Source organism: Eschscholzia californica, unplaced genomic scaffold, assembly GCF_041429995.1.
Source record: "Eschscholzia californica isolate CP2 unplaced genomic scaffold, dmEscCali1.0.p SCAF_6, whole genome shotgun sequence".
In the NCBI taxonomy this organism is placed as follows: Eukaryota; Viridiplantae; Streptophyta; class Magnoliopsida; order Ranunculales; family Papaveraceae; genus Eschscholzia; species Eschscholzia californica.
In genome coordinates this window covers 30,353,563-30,369,214 of record NW_028238483.1, presented here as the reverse complement: position 1 = coordinate 30,369,214, position 15,652 = coordinate 30,353,563, and the positions used below count along the sequence as shown (strand labels likewise).

Here is a 15,652-nt window from a genome sequence, read left to right as displayed (position 1 = left end):
GAATTCACTTGAAGTCAACGCGTTACATGTACATTTCGACGTTACATGTTCATGTAACAAGAAGTTAAATCTAACATTTATTTAACGGTCAATAGTAATCCACGACCCCTTCACAAAATAACAAACGGTCATGTCTTTTTCGCAAAACCCGAAACTTATATACCACCCTTTCCCAAAATAACCCAAAAAATGAGGGGGGGGGGGGGGGGGGCTCTTTCAACTTCCCTATATCTTATCCGTAAGATCTAATCATCTCTGATCTGACGGATAAAAAGTATTTACAGATATTCAATTTATTTTCAGCCGTTGGACTTTCTTGGTTGTCGGTGTCAGACTTAAACCAGAGTGAGAAAGTGGGGATGATTGGAGGTAGACGATGAAGAAAAAAGGCGCGTGATTAATAGAGATAGAGTGAGATGGCACTAATTGCATCTTCAGTTTCTAATTTCGGATTTCGGGTATTTTATCCTTCTAATTCTTTTTTGTTCAGTTTCATTCCAGCACTGTCGAATTGTTCTACAAATTTGTTATCTATTAACCTAGAAAACAGTAAGAAGAAAAAAGCTAGCAATAGCTTACTAATTTAGTTCAATCATATATATTAGGGTTTCTCTGGTTATAGAAGCTAGGATTTACATACATACATATGCCACTCGTTCTAACTTCAAACATAACTTAGGGTTTATGACCTGTATTCGAACATTTCGAGTTTCATGGGACACTATCATGTGTATCTAGGTAATTCAGTACTACATTTCCCCATTTCAAAGGTAAATGATTCAATTAGCAAGTATAATGTTGAATTTACAAGTTCGATATGTCAATGACCTCAGTTTACATGATTCTCACTTATTAAAAATTGGGTTTGTTGTTAAATGATTCAAGTGCTAAATTTTGTCGAAACTGCTGATTTTGCATATTGATAGTGTCAAAAACAAGCGAAATTATTATGATTTATGTTAGGTAGTAATAGTGAATTCAATTTGGAATTGTGTGGTAAATGCTTGACCTTGAAGCATAATTTGTTAGTTACTACTTATTTAGTGAAAAAGTATTGCACTTTGATTCCCTCTTGTTTATATAGGTTGGTTCTTGCTGAAGCGGTTCCATGAACCCTAAAATTCTGTTCGATAGTGGCCAAACGTGAATCCGGAACTCACCTCCCTTCCTGTTTGTACAGATAAAGCATTTCAAAGGGCAGACATTTGACGGCCGTTGTTTCTCACATTTTTCGAAATTTCCTAATCATCGATTATCAACACCTATAAGATGCTCCAACAAAGTTCCATCTATTGCACAGTTTGGTGAACCAGATAAGCTGAAGATACAAATTGAGAACTTTGGGGAAAAACTTTATCAGACCTTCCCGCAACAACTCAAAGAATTTCCATGGAAAACGGCACAGGAAACGGCGTTTCAGCAATTAAAGTTTCTTGGAGAAAAAGTACTGAAATGGTCACTGCTTACTCTACTTGCCCTCAGCTTGATATCAGATGTAATGCTTTCCATTTCAAGAAACAAGGAACTAGTTATCCCACTAGGTCTTTTCGTTGGATGCTTGGTAGCTGATTTCTTCAAGGAAACTGCCAAGGAACTAATTCCTAGCCCAAAAGTATGCTTCCTAATTTAACTTCTTGCCTTAGTTTTTTTTTTTGGCATCTACTGATATTTTTGTTCTATATGGTGCTATTCTTATGACAGGAAGAAGGTTTGAAGCGGCACCTTGTTGTTATGAGTGCCTTTTTTGTTCTTCTAAAGGTTGTGTCGGCTTATTTCCCTATAGGAGGAAAGGTGTTGCTTTCACACATCGGAAATGGTGGATTGATGCAGATCTTGTGGTCATCGAAAAACTCACATGAAGAACGAGATGTGGACGAGGAGCCTCCCATCACGAAAAATATCGAAAACTGAGAATACCCAAGTATCTGGGAGTTGTATATTTCAGGACAAAATTTTGATCTTATCTAATGACCGATCTTCGTTCTAAATGGGTCCCAACTAGCTGAGTTCGTGAATTCGATGAGCATTGAGAGGATTAACAGTGTTCAGGGTCCTCGTTTCCATGCTTACTGATAATGAAACGGTAACATCTGCTTCATAGCATTCTGTATTGCAATTTTTATTCAGGTTTTGAACTAAAGGTTTGGTTTAATCAGTGAATACCAACAGCTCTGTTCTCTGGCAAGATGATCTTAGACCTAGCTTGTGTTTTTTAATTTACTTTGTAAGACCTCAACAGGATGCTCCTTCGCCCCCACTCAGTTCCCAAGTTTTCCTAGCGAAAAGTGGGGCAGCTGAGGGAATCGTGTAGGTGCCTATACTACTTAGACGGAGATGGTTCTATTACATCTCATGTTTCTGTTGACTTATTTGTCATTCTATGAGCTTACGACTCAAAGCTTGGGACTGTGGGATTCTTTGACTGATGTGCCATCTTTTTCAGCACAATTTCATTGCATATGAAGTACTGAATTTGTTGTTTCCTGGTCAGTTAGCTTGTGCATTTGATTTTGTGATCTGTATGAAATCTGCAATTTAAGCATGATTGAGGTTGGTGGAGATACCTGTTTATTCTTTTGATGAACAAATTTATGAAAGAGGAGAAAGAAAATGAAAAACGAAAAAGCTCAAGTAGCAAAAGTAAAAGTCAAGCAAACTGATTTTGAACTGTTAGGGTTTTTTTTTTTTTTTTGCTGACAGTTAGGGTTACTTTTCAGTAGGTGCAAAAAATCCACTTCAGTATTTTACACTTTTACCTATAAAAGGTACAAAACAATCGCCGTAGGGAATGGGATTCTTGTCTTTTTTTTTTTTTTTTTGTTGAACTAATGGGATTCTTGTCTATAAATAGATCTTTGAGACTTGAGAGACATAAATGAATAAATGAGATAGAGAGAGAGAGAGAGAGAGAGAGAGACTGGCACAAAAAGGAGTCGTTTCTTTGAATAGAATGGACAGATGTAACGGATGTCAACTTAATCCCGAGGAAAATGAGACTGGAAGTTGATGGATGATCCCTATATCGAAAATATATACTCTATAACACGGGCCTTATGCACACAAGCGACAGGGAGCTTACACTTGGGAACATTTTTTATGGGCACTAGGACTAAACCCATTCTTACCTGAAGCTTTAAATATAGCCGTGATCCGTCGTAAGTGCGACTATCTCCACTATAGAAAGAGGCTAGATAAAATCCGCTTACCAAAATGAAAATAGGCTTTCTACGTATGTAACGTATAACAAAACTAATAGCATCTCAAAAGAATAAGATAAGATGTGCATCCGATAGGCATTCTACATTTTCTGGTGCTTTGGTTCCAGTTAAAGTACATCTTAAGATCAGTAACTACTTGGTTCCCTCTTAGAGATGTCTGTGCAAAAATACTCTCTCGTCACAATCCTACATCACTTGAGAGATAGCATTCGTAGTCTGGATTATAGGTGTAAACTCATGCGTAATAAGCGCCCGGGCTTTTTTACTAAGGCTCAGTTGAGTCTTCTTTAGGAACAAAAGTCAGTCTGCTTTCGGTTCGGGCCTTAATGTCAAAAGCAGAGAGAAAATTAGTAACTATTGGGGCATGGATTGTCACACATACAAACTCTCTTTCATTCTCTCTCTCACACACATTATTAGACCTTTTAGAAAAAGGTTATTAGTACATTAAGATTTAGGAGATCAAAATAAAGGTTATTAGTGAAACCCTAAACTTTTGTATATATACGTGCGCTTGTGAGTTCATCATCATAGAAAAACAGGTATAAAAGTTAAGAAAATGACTTATAATATATTAACCAAATATTATTACAGATAGAAAGTTCAAACATAGCATCTATTTTTGTTTGAAAACCATGGATATATGCATTATGCATGGGGACCCTTTCGGCTCATAACAATTTTTTATTTTTTTCTTGTACAAGTAAAAGAAATATTAGGCAAAGTTGTCTGGTGTAATGGTGGACAAGGTATAATGTCAATATGGCCCCATCTTGTCTTCACCAAAGTAACTAAAAACAAAAGGCCATAGGGGCCTGGCATACCAGGTTGCTTCTGCAGATAGACACTATGAAATCAATCTATATATTATATATATATATAGAGAGAGAGAGAGAGAGAAAATGCAGGTGGTTTTGTTTTCACCTGAAATGTGAAAGGGCCTACAATGTTCATACCATGTCGATCCACATTGAAATTCTATTACGGTATAATTAACCGTCATATTGCAAGTAGGTTGATTAGACTCGTACATAATATATGTTGATTCATTGGTCTACTAAGCAAGCAATAGTATTGTTTATGAGACCGATTAAAAATAATTGTATACGTTCGGACTGTTGTTTCAATTTTGGCCAGACAGTTAGGCGGACTACGACTGTTGGAGAGAGATAGCAAGATAGGTTAGTTTTGTTGTTTATGAAGGTGCTGCTGAGTGCTGATGTGTATTTTTGTCAATGAATTTTTTGTGATAAGCAAAACTTGGAGAAAGGGGCCCCCACGAAGAGTTGCGGTAAAATAAGATTTGTGGAGCTACAAAAAGACATTCAAAAGGTCAAAAGGCCATGATAATGTCTTTGCTTAATTTGCTTTATTTTTACATAACTTATTCATGGACTTGTTCACCAAGAAAACTGGTGGTTTCTAACCCTAGCTATCATTTCATTTTTTTATTAGGTAATCGACTACCTTTTCTCGTTTTATTTTGTCTTTTAACTTTGATAAACTTATCCTTTTATACAGTAGGTTGATTGGTATCGTGAGGATGATTTCAACCTTCAACATTTGTCTTTGCAAAAGGGTTCCGAATTTGCAAAAGGATTGTGACAACTTGCAAACCACAACATGCAAAATGGTTGAGACAATTTACAAAAAGATAAAATTATATTAGGTTTTTAACTAACAAAATCCAATTTTTTGGGTTTTAACCAAATAAAGTATAAATATTGAGTTTTTACTAAATAAAATATAACTTGTCTTTTTCTTAAAAAAAATTTAAATTTAGTCCTCGATCCAGCTTTCTGATACTATTTTTCATCATACAAAATTTTCTCTAAATATAATCTTGAATTGATTGTCGTTAAAGTGATAGACGACAACGGTATAAATAAGTTTCATTCTTCGACAGTTCCACCTGTTAAAATTTTATCTAGTTTACCTGTTCCCAACATTAGTTTATTTGGTACTTTAGACTTTAAGCTAATTAGGTATTCTAATATAAAGTTGTTGATGTCGGTCATGGTGGTAATGGGTGAACACAAAAAGTGACAAAAACAACAAGCTAGCTCCCTTGTTTTCATAAGAGAAACTTAACAACTAATTATGACATTATCAAGTCAGATCAAATCTTCAATCCGTCTCTATTTACTTTATTATTTCTCCAACATGTAGCGTAATATTAGATCTAATAGCATTTCTCAAGCCGAAATTGGTCAATATTCTATAGGTTGATGTTTTCATTAAAAATAATCTACCAATTTTTTAGCTTTTACTCCCTAAATTTTGTACAGTTTATGCGAGCAAATGTGCAAGCAGTATACTTAAGTTTGCAGTTGCACATGAAGTACAAACCTAAAAATATTAAACATACAACTTTAAAATAAAATTATATTTGTAATTCTTATAAACCAAAATCAACTCAAATTGTCCTTTTATTCCTTAATTTTGAATTTTTAATTAAAAAAGTTAGTCTCATGATCGACATGATAGTTAAGAAAGACAACCACACGGATTCAATTTAAATATTCCACATTGGTCAAAAAGGAAAGGATTAATGTAGGGGCATGCTGGCATTAACAAGTTATATCTTGTCAAAAGAAAACTTAATCAAAATTTGAATTTTAATTAAGTTCATAATTTGAAGAAGAGGGTAATTTAGAAAAAGTAAAAAAGAAGAAAGATACATCATGACTTCATGTTACATCACAAATTTATGAACCAAGTATGGGGAGTTTGGGCAACTAATCAAAACCCATTTATGAATCACCTAACTACACATGAATTCTACCTTTCAGGTTCGCGTTCATGAGACGATGGTAATCGAAAAACCCACTTAGTTAAAGAAGAAATCTTTCTTGATGAACTTCTCAAAAACTTTTTATGCCTTCTTGTATTCTCATCCATAGTAATAGTTTCAACTAAATCCTTCATTCTTTTGATTGAGAAAGTTAACGTTTCTTCGGACATGTTAGCAAAACAAACCCTAAACCAACCCGGTTCGTTACAATGACAAGAAGCTCCAGGAGATATATTTAATCTTGCTTCGAAAAGAATTCTTTTCCATAGATCTTTTTCGGCTTCGAATGTTTTTGAATTTAATAGATGTCTCATATCTACCCAACAAAATAAAGCAGCATTGCTTTTCAAACAACTAATACCAACATTTTCTAGACCAGATATAAGCATGTCATGTCTCTTCATCAACCTTGTTTTGTTCTCTTTGATATAATTGCTAGTAAATTTCTTGTCTGAAAGCATTTCAGATAGAAGAAATTGAGTTTGTGATGAAATAAGACCAAAACTTGACATTTTAGTAGCTGCAGAAACAACATCACCATTGTTTGAATAAATTGCACCAATTCGAAATCCGGGTAACCCTAGATCTTTTGAAAGACTATAAACAATATGAACACGGTCCGAAAGATTGTTTTCATCTTTGTCAAGGGTTTTCTCCTCTAGTATCTCCATAGCACTTACAAAGTCTGGTGAGTCAAAAACGGTGGCCGAATATATCTCATCACTTATTAGATGAATGTCTTTATGAACATCAACAAAGTTAATTAGAAGGTTTAACTCATTTCGGGTTATAGTTGTTCCTAAGGGGTTTGAAGGATTGGTGATTAATATCCCTTTAACTTTCAAGTTTTTCTTATGGGCTTGTTTATAAGCTTCGTCAAGTGCATTTTGGGTGATTTGGAAGTTGTTTGAGCTTGAACATTGTATGGGAACGATCTCGACTCCTGTTCGCCATTTGAGATCTCTATCGAACCTAAATAATCCAACAAGAAACTTCAGTAAGTACATTGAGTTTCTATACTCGTATTAAAACTATATAACGCGTATATATGTATGTATGTACGTACCCTGGATAGTAAGGGGTAGGGAGGAGGAAAGCTTCGCCGGGGTTGGCAAGGCAAAACATGAGAGTTTCATTAGCTGAAGTTGAACCAGCAGTTAATATCAGCTTGTTTTGATCAAAGCATACTTTGTTTCCTCTTATTTCAGCCATGAAATCCGCCAATGACTGCAACATTTAAGTAATAACTTTTTGTCAATAACAAACTCTAATTTTAGAAACAAATAATAATAAGGTGTATTTTATGAATGATTAGGTCATAATGAAAATGTCTCCTAGTAGCATATCTAAGTATATATATATATAGAAGGATGAAAGGTATGTGTATTTACCTTCTTAAAGGATGGAAGGCCATGATAATCTTGGAATAGAGCAAGTTCTTTGAATATCAATTCACCCTTTTGCTTGAACGCCGATGCGTCAGGGTTGTTTGCCATCCATGACTCAAGAAGATCAAATGAGAGCTGCATGCACCACAAAAGCATAAGATATGAGATGAGAATCGGAGATCAACAAGACTCGCGAGATTGAGAACTCACTAAATCTCTCCTAAGAGAAATGTTAGCTAAGGGGGCCAAAACCGCTTGTCACATCTGAGAGGCCAAAACGGAATTAACTCTTGAAAAGAAAGGAGCAATTTTGGTATGTGGGGTTTTTTAAGCAAATAATCTTTTTAGAATAGAAATAGAAATGTATCCGTGTCTCTGACACCACGAGACCCGACAGTAGAAACCAACTTGAAAACTACTCCAATGGGGTCAAGTACTAGCTTTTTAAACCAACATATTGTGGTATATGCGCAGATAATAATATCACTACTAGTATCTAACCTGATTTTCAGCCAGACCCATCTGAATAATTCCAGTTGGATTATGAACCTCATGATAAGGGTTTTTCTCATATTCCTCCCATCCTAAGAAATAAGAAGAATCTTGCCCATGGGAATTACACCCAGCTTTTCTAGATAGCAGTGTCATGATCTTTAGGGAGTGAGAGAGAGAGAGAGAAAGGGGGCTAGCTAGTAAATGTCGACCTAGTACTAGTACTATTTCTCTATGTTGAAGGAGTAGATTAGAGGTGAGATAGCCAATAGAGAGATGAGATACATATATATATAGTAGTTGGTGAAGAATGCCACATAGACCAATGAGTCGACTGTTTTGACTTTTGACCAAAACCTCCAAATGAGAAAAGATAAAAATCAGGGTTTTTTTAGATTTCAATTTATATGTTATTTTTAGTGAGGCAAATAAAATGAATATTTCTTGAATTGAATGAATGAAACAAAGAGGGAGAAAATAAGTGAGAGAGAGAGAAAGTTGCCGACAAGAAATCTGACAAACCACACAAAGACCATGCAAGATGGTCCGCCATTGCTCCCTCCTTCCTCTTCTACTAGGCCCCCCCCACCATTAGTCCATTTCTCCATCTCCACCCCTTAAAATGAAAGGTAGCTAGCTAATTTCTCTCCCCTTAATTAAACTTAACTAGCTAGTTACCCTTTTGTCATATACAAATTGTATTTGATCTGGTTAGTTTACCTATCTTACTCAAAGTATACATTAACTATATAATCCTCAAAATATTGATATAGAGATTGATTTGGTTAACTAATCTATCTTCTTCATTTATTACCATATTATATGTATTTCTTTTGTCCATGTGGCATTAATTTACTCGTTGTTCTCATGTAAAGTTGATACATTTTTGTTGAGGCACATAGTAGGTGTCATTATTGAGCACGTGGTAACAAATATATGCCTCGACATCTAATTAAGAAAATTACCATAATTCTCGCACCAAAATTTCTTTTGACAAAAATTATCCATCAAATTGTCACGTTTTCATCTCTCTAGGTAACACAAAGTGTGGTGTCTGTACACGTAGTAGTTAACGTGTGCACATTGTTTGAATCTGACTAGTTTGTCCAAACCTATAAATTGTTTGCATGTCATAATCAAGCTTAGCGGATTGGTTCAATTGTTTGAGGCAATTAATTACAATTGAAGAGTCTAAATATTTTATGTCATATTTTTCAATGTGAAACTATTCTCACTTTGATAATGGTTAGTTATTAAGGAAGACAAACAGTAACTTTGTTGCAACGGATATTTTTCCTCCTACTTTTTGCGGATAGCGATGCAGCACGCATGGGTTTAACTAGGTTTTCCTAGTGGGTGGGATGCTTTAATAAAATGAAATAAAGGGGAAGAAAAACATTACAAAACTATTAGTATTTTTTACATAGTATGTTTTGAAAAAACAAATTCTAGTTACTATTAATTTACCAATTTAGTAAATCGCCCTTTGTTTTATATTAGCTACCTGATTCTCAAGTTCAACCGTTCTTAAAGTTTGTTTCGAAAAGACATTTATTCTTTTGTTGTTTGATTATATCATACCAACTATCCTTTCTTTTTAAAATTCAACCACAAAACACTCCTAAAAGTGAATTAGAATACTAATTTCTTGCCATTAAATTACTAAATTATGTGGTTGGTGAGATGCGATTCTCGATTTGGAGTAGTCAAATTATTTTCAAAATTTCTTTTTTTTATTTGTTTATTCTTGTATAGAAAATACTAGAAAAACTAACAAACTCATAACTATTAGTAAAGAGACCGACCAATATGCGGATCCACGGGAAAAATTGACCGAAACTTCCTATAGAATTTTTGGTTTGATGAAAAAGACTTGCCCATTCTTAATCTTCAGCTCCCTATAAATTTTTTGTCATTTGTAACTCCGGTTTGTAAAAGAGTTTCCACTGATTCTAAAATAATCGCAATTACTTGCAAAAAAATTAGGAGTACAAAAAAATATTAGGTTTTTAACTAAACAAAATAAAAATAATTTTGTTATTTAACCAATCAAATTTCTCGTATATATAATGGTCTATGTAAAAGGGGTTAATTTGTTCTTAGTTATTTTTTAGGCTTGGATTTGTCATGGAGAAAGACAGCTCACTATAGTTGGACTTTTTGAATATTTGTGATTTTTGTGGGATTGAATATTTGACAGACAATTTGGTTGGACTAATTGGAGTTTATAGGTGGGATTCTGTCACACTGATCCGATACTTCCATGTAACTTCATGAGTTGATTAATTAACTACTTCTTTTTTAATTAGAAAATTAGATACACAGACCAAAATCAGAACCCTAGTCTTTTTGTCTCTTCAAGCTCCATAACGAACCCCACATCTAGCTAGGTCATGCTTAATTACCTAGGCTTTTTGCCAATTCATTTTTCTTTATCTTGTTATTATGAAATTGTCATCTAATCACAAATACAAGCAACTTTGTAAAATGTTTAATTTTAGATAGCAACGTGACAACCTGTGATAACTTCACATTTGTTAGAAGATCGTCAAGAAACTAATGGGATTGACATTCTATCAATGCAAGTTCTAACTAAATCAATCTTGAGGCATCACACATTAATACAACCTAATGGATTTTTTACCTACTCATCTCATGCATGTAAATTAGTCCAATAAGTAATTAGTTACTAATCAAACACTAATCAGCAATGTCATAACATTAATCTAATCTTGTACTAAACTAGTTATGTATGCCCTTGTGAGGATGGTTTCTAGCCTTGCTTTGGTTGTTGCCTACAATAGAAACCAAATGGATCATTCCTTCATTAAATTTGATATGCCATATATAAACAATTGCACGTAGTACTGTTAGTTTTGAGTTATGATCATCATCAGCCAACATATTGATGCCCATTGTTACATCACTCCACCATGCCCCCTTTAAACTAACCCCAAAAACATGAGTGGAGTTCTAACTTCAAAACGGTAGCTCCCATGGTTCTAAATTGGTTAGGTTTAAAAGTTTAAGGTTAACTCTTTTATACATGCAGCAGAAGCCAGAAGAGGCCTCTCTATGCTCACAAAATATACCCTCTCTTTCAAGAGGATTCGCGACATGTCAAGTCCTGGTAAGATACTTTCTTTGCATCGGGGTAAACCACATGCTCCGCCGCTTGTACGGTCCCCGTCAATTACTTTGAGTTTCATTCTTGCGAACGAACTCCCCAGGCGGGATACTTAACGCGTATGTATAAGCATATTACTTGTTGAGTTTGTGGTCTTCTAACTCAAAACCAGTTGGCAATGAGTACTGAGTGGAGAGAACATAGGCATTATATTCTTGGTTGCTAGATAGCCCTTCTCCCATGTGGGACTATTCTCACACGCCCCCTCACGTGTGGCGTGGCTAGCCTAACTCGTGTTTCTTTTTCGGGTGACATGGAACACGTATTGATTTTAAGCCTATCACGTGTGGCCTTAACTCTGATACCACGAAAGAAAAGAGAATTTCGGCGAAAATCCGACGGAAGGTAGCTATTAATGGAACCACCATCGCCGGCTAAGCGGAAGACTATGATACCATGTTAAGTTTGTGGTCATCCAACTCAAAATCAATCGGCAATGATTGGAGAAAACCTAGATATTATATTCGTGGTTGCTAGATAGCCCTTCTCCCTTGTTGGACTATTCTCACATTACTAATCTGACAGGATTATAATGTTATAACAATCAAATGGAGTGTTTATTACTAACATTATGGAATAGCAAGACACTCCATGACTGAGAAGGTGACTTAGAGGATGACATAATGACGTGGAGTACACTAAAAAACGCTAAAAGGCAAAGTTTTTTCAAAGTTTGACCACGATGGGGACTGCTTTTATTTCCAAATGAGGAAACATGTCATCCACTAAGTACCAAATTCTAAGTCACTCTATCATTTCCCCCATTTATAAATCATCAAAAGAAAAGCTCATTTCCTTTTGATTTCTTCGAACTTCTTAGGGCAATACTTTAAATTAAGTTAGATTTTTGTGAAAACAAAAAATAAATTTTGGATATTTCAAAATATTTGGGGGAGGAGAACCTTTTTCTTTGCCCCAAGCTCCCATTTCTTCTCTTCACCCTGGCAAGAGCAGTCAATACTCTATCGTCTGCAACATGAAAATCTAGATTTTTTTCCCTCCTTACTCTATCGTCGGGGAACATGAAAATCTAGATTTTTTCCTCCTTCCTCTTCTCTTCCTACCACTGACCACCACCATCATTTCTTTTACCCGTTCCTCCCTTTCTTTCTTTCCTTCCTCTTCCCTCTCTTTCCACGTCTCTTCTCCTCCCACTCTCTTCATCTGTTCTGGCGAAGGGTAGTCCCCTTCGCCGATCTGGTTTGAACCCCATAAACCAGATGGCAGTGCATTCTGGTGTGAGAGAATCCACAAACCAAATTAGTTGTTGGTTTGAAACTCTCAAAGCAAAATGAGATCTGGTTTGGAAGCATTCCAAACCATTCCCGCTTCCAAAGGAGACCTTCTCCTTCGAAGAAACAGATAGAGAGAGAGAGAGAGGGGGGGTAGGAGGACAGAGTTGCCAAATCAAGTTCCAGAATACTAGGAGTGGCCTTCCACTAGAGGCGAGTGGAAGTCGCACGGTATTACTTTCTAGTTATCTTTGAATAGATGATGGCTAATGAAACGAACAGTCTAAACAGAGTTTAGGAGTTGTGGAATAAAGAAGTAAGAAGTATCATCTATGAAGGCCCAACCTTAATAGTTATCGATATTATGTTCGCTTTTAACACCCGGACTAAATATATAAATATGGAATTTTGTTGCCACAAAAGCACCACAAGCCCCGCGGCACAAAGGAACCTTACACTTACTAAACTTTAGCAGGCATCTATCATCCTGACTTTGGACGCTCTCCTCATCCATGCAGGACACCTACCCCATGAAGACGAGTTGTCCTTAGCTCTAATACCATCAGTAACATCCAAAATCATATTAGTTATCGATATTTTCCCGCTTTTCATAGTCCCATCTAGTCTATGCGTATGGGTTTTGTTCTTAACAAAAGTCCACGAATCCACCTAAAAAACCTCGATACCTACTAAATTAAGCACACACCTACAATTTAGGCTGTGGACCTCCTCAAATGATGCGGAGACTATATAAAAAGTATTATACAGAAATTTGTTTACTTTGTTTGATTTGGCGACATGGGGAATGCCTGTAATTGAGCTTTTCTCGGTTGCAATGGTTCTCGGGAAAATGAGGTTTACAAATTAACCCAACTGTTGCTTCGTTAGTCTCTCTTTGCCGTCAAGTTCCTCTCTAGTATCTACATCGAGGGTAGTTATGTGAGTGTCTCTCTCAGAGTGCATGTCACATCTAGCATAAATATGTGAAGTAGACATTAATTTCCGACAAATAGATATATAATTAAGCTGGATAAACACAAAATACATATACGACAAATCAAGGGAAACAGTGAAATTTATTCATTTGGAAAGGGACTAATATTTTTGTGACGGGATGTACACTCATATACATCTACTTCCAATGTCTTAATCCATATGGTACTTCAAATTCTTCTGCCTGACAAATATGTCACTATTTAGAATATAATGTTCTATTTTTCTCCCTTTTTACATGAAATTCAAGAGTCATTACATTTAATATGACATAAATATTCATGAAAAAAATTCATAAATTGAATAAGTCCGATAACTACCATCATCAAAGACAACTAATCTCGTGTTCTTTTTTAAATAGATTTGGCTCCCAACTTTTAGTCTTGTTAGAGAGCCGGTGAGTTAATTTTCTTTTTTCCAACTTTGTATATGTGAGTTTCATCAAAAAAAAAAAAAAAACTTTGTATATGTGAGCATGCGTCCATATTTTATTCCCTCACCTTTATTAGACTTTTTAGGGGAGAGAATATTGACAGAGAAGGTTAGCACCCGCCATGGGTGGTAAGTACTTTGGGAAAGGCCTCAAAGTTAGGGACTAGATGGTTAAAGGGGCTTACTATACATCTACACAAATGGCCCCATTGCCGGGCCATTGGGGAGTAGGGTAGGAGCCACTACCCCTCTTAGGCTCTTATTTTCACACATTCTCTCTCTGGCCCTCATTTTCTCTCTTGGGCCCTCTGCCCTCATTTTCTCTCTATTATTATTATCTTAAATCTTACTTTTTTTTTTTTTTGTTGAACTAAAATCTTACTTATTCTCTCTCTCATTTTCTCTCTTTGGCCATCATTTACTCTCTCTTATACTCTTCATTTCTATTCTCTCTCTTGTTCTTGAGACATCATAAAACTTTGTAAAATTCTAAAAAACATCAAGTAAAAAAAAAACTGAAAAACTCTCAGATATAGAAAACTATAATTATATAAATCACATGAACGGTCTTTTCACCTCATGCACAAAGGGCCACATTTTTCTTCAGCTTAGGTCTGACAAAGACTTGGGTCAACATGGCATTTTCTCTCTACCTTTCGTAGAGAGAGAGAGAAGGCCTCACAAAGACTTGGGTCAACATGGCATTTTGTCTCTATCAAGGTTTTTGGAGAGCACCAACACTCTCCTCTCTGCTCATTTTCTCTCTAATCCTTTCAAGAAGTTACAATGTTTAAAAGGTTAATGACAAAAAAAAGAACAAAACTTCAAATTTCAAAAGAAAAAAAAGGAAGATGACATAAGTCCACTAACAAAAGCGTTAATTAAAATGTCAAACAGTCTATTAGCTAAAAAAAAATTGACAGTCAAACGAATGATTTTGTCTAATGTTGTATACATTGACAAACTTTAGAAAATGTTAAAGAGCTCGAATAAACAACTTAAAATGGAATATTGAAAAATGTAAAGTCATGTATGAGTCGGTCTCTCTCTAAATGGATGTGCCAATGAAAAAAACAAAATGAATAAGTAGGTATTTGGAATAAATGGAGAGGGGTAGAGAGACATGTGGAATGTAGTAGAAGAAGGTTTAATGAGCCTCATGTGAAGTGCTTGCTACCTTATTTTTCTCTATTAAGTGCCCTTCCATGGTGACAACCTAACATGAAACCCATGTTACTCCCTTCCCTTACATATTAAAACTCCCAAGAAAACATTGCCATGGGACTCATAAATTACTTTCTTTCTTCATCAAATTAAAAGAGGTCCACGTTTTTAAAGCTCCCCTCTTCTTCTTCTTCCTCCTCCTCTTCTTTCTTGTTCTTAAAAGAGAAGTTTGAAAATTACCCATTACTTTTAGATGAAAAATCCCCTCTGTTAGATTCTTGTGTCTTCATAATTGGCTTTCTTGAATATGGGTTTGTTTTGGTTTTACCACAAGAATCGTATTACATTTGAATTATGACTTCAAAGTTTGAATTTCTAATAAACTTTCGCCGGTTATAACATCTGAAATATTGTTTTCTTTCATCATCATTAAAAAGAATGAAGGGAAGGTAGCAAGAAGGTTACATGTAAGAAACTCTGGTTTACAAGTGCTAGCCATTTTAAAATTTTATGGTGGGTGGAATTGTTTTTAGTTCTTCCATACAAAATAACAGTGTTGGCATGTCAACCAGGCCGAGGTACCAGAGCCCGTCTGGCCATAACATGACTGATAAAAACATGGACCGCCATCGGCTGGCCCACCTACGAGACTGTCTGGGCCCAATGTCCAATCTCTTGGACTGTTCTTAAGTTCTGCTCACCTAACTCAAATAAAATAGAGATCTTCAAGAAAACGACATTCGCTTCATTTT

At 35.5% G+C, this 15,652-nt stretch overlaps 2 protein-coding genes across 2 annotated transcripts; one reads left to right on the top strand and one right to left on the bottom strand.

Moving 5' to 3' along the window:
* Nucleotides 1–193: 193 nt before the first annotated feature.
* On the top strand, nt 194–2,490 carry LOC147533420 (uncharacterized). The gene is made up of 3 exons (XM_086650651.1): nt 194–458; nt 1,181–1,612; nt 1,702–2,490. The coding sequence occupies exons 1-3, from the start codon at nt 417–419 to the stop codon at nt 1,909–1,911; spliced, it is 684 nt and encodes a 227-aa protein (XP_086506777.1). The 5' UTR covers nt 194–416; the 3' UTR covers nt 1,912–2,490.
* A 3,509-nt stretch (nt 2,491–5,999) lies between these two features.
* LOC147533419 (1-aminocyclopropane-1-carboxylate synthase 3-like) lies at nt 6,000–8,051 on the bottom strand. The gene is made up of 4 exons (XM_086648277.1): nt 7,902–8,051; nt 7,404–7,535; nt 7,079–7,239; nt 6,000–6,984 (listed from the first exon to the last, which is right to left on the bottom strand). Exons 1-4 carry the CDS (start codon nt 8,046–8,048, stop codon nt 6,000–6,002), a joined length of 1,425 nt encoding a protein of 474 aa, XP_086504403.1. The 5' UTR covers nt 8,049–8,051.
* Between the last annotated feature and the right edge of the window lie 7,601 nt (nt 8,052–15,652).

Bases quoted from the DNA above. Each gene is read 5' to 3' on its own strand.
- LOC147533420 (XM_086650651.1), top strand. From the start codon at position 417: ATGGCACTAATTGCATCTTCAGTTTCTAATTTCGGATTTCGG. The intron at 459-1,180 runs GTATTTTATCCT...CTGTTTGTACAG, and splicing joins TTTCTAATTTCGGATTTCGG to ATAAAGCATTTCAAAGGGCA. The intron at 1,613-1,701 runs GTATGCTTCCTA...TTCTTATGACAG, and splicing joins AACTAATTCCTAGCCCAAAA to GAAGAAGGTTTGAAGCGGCA.
- LOC147533419 (XM_086648277.1), bottom strand. From the start codon at position 8,048: ATGACACTGCTATCTAGAAAAGCTGGGTGTAATTCCCATGGGCAAGAT. The intron at 7,240-7,403 runs GTAAATACACAT...TAAATGTTGCAG, and splicing joins GCCTTCCATCCTTTAAGAAG to TCATTGGCGGATTTCATGGC. The intron at 6,985-7,078 runs GTACGTACATAC...TGGATTATTTAG, and splicing joins CCTACCCCTTACTATCCAGG to GTTCGATAGAGATCTCAAAT.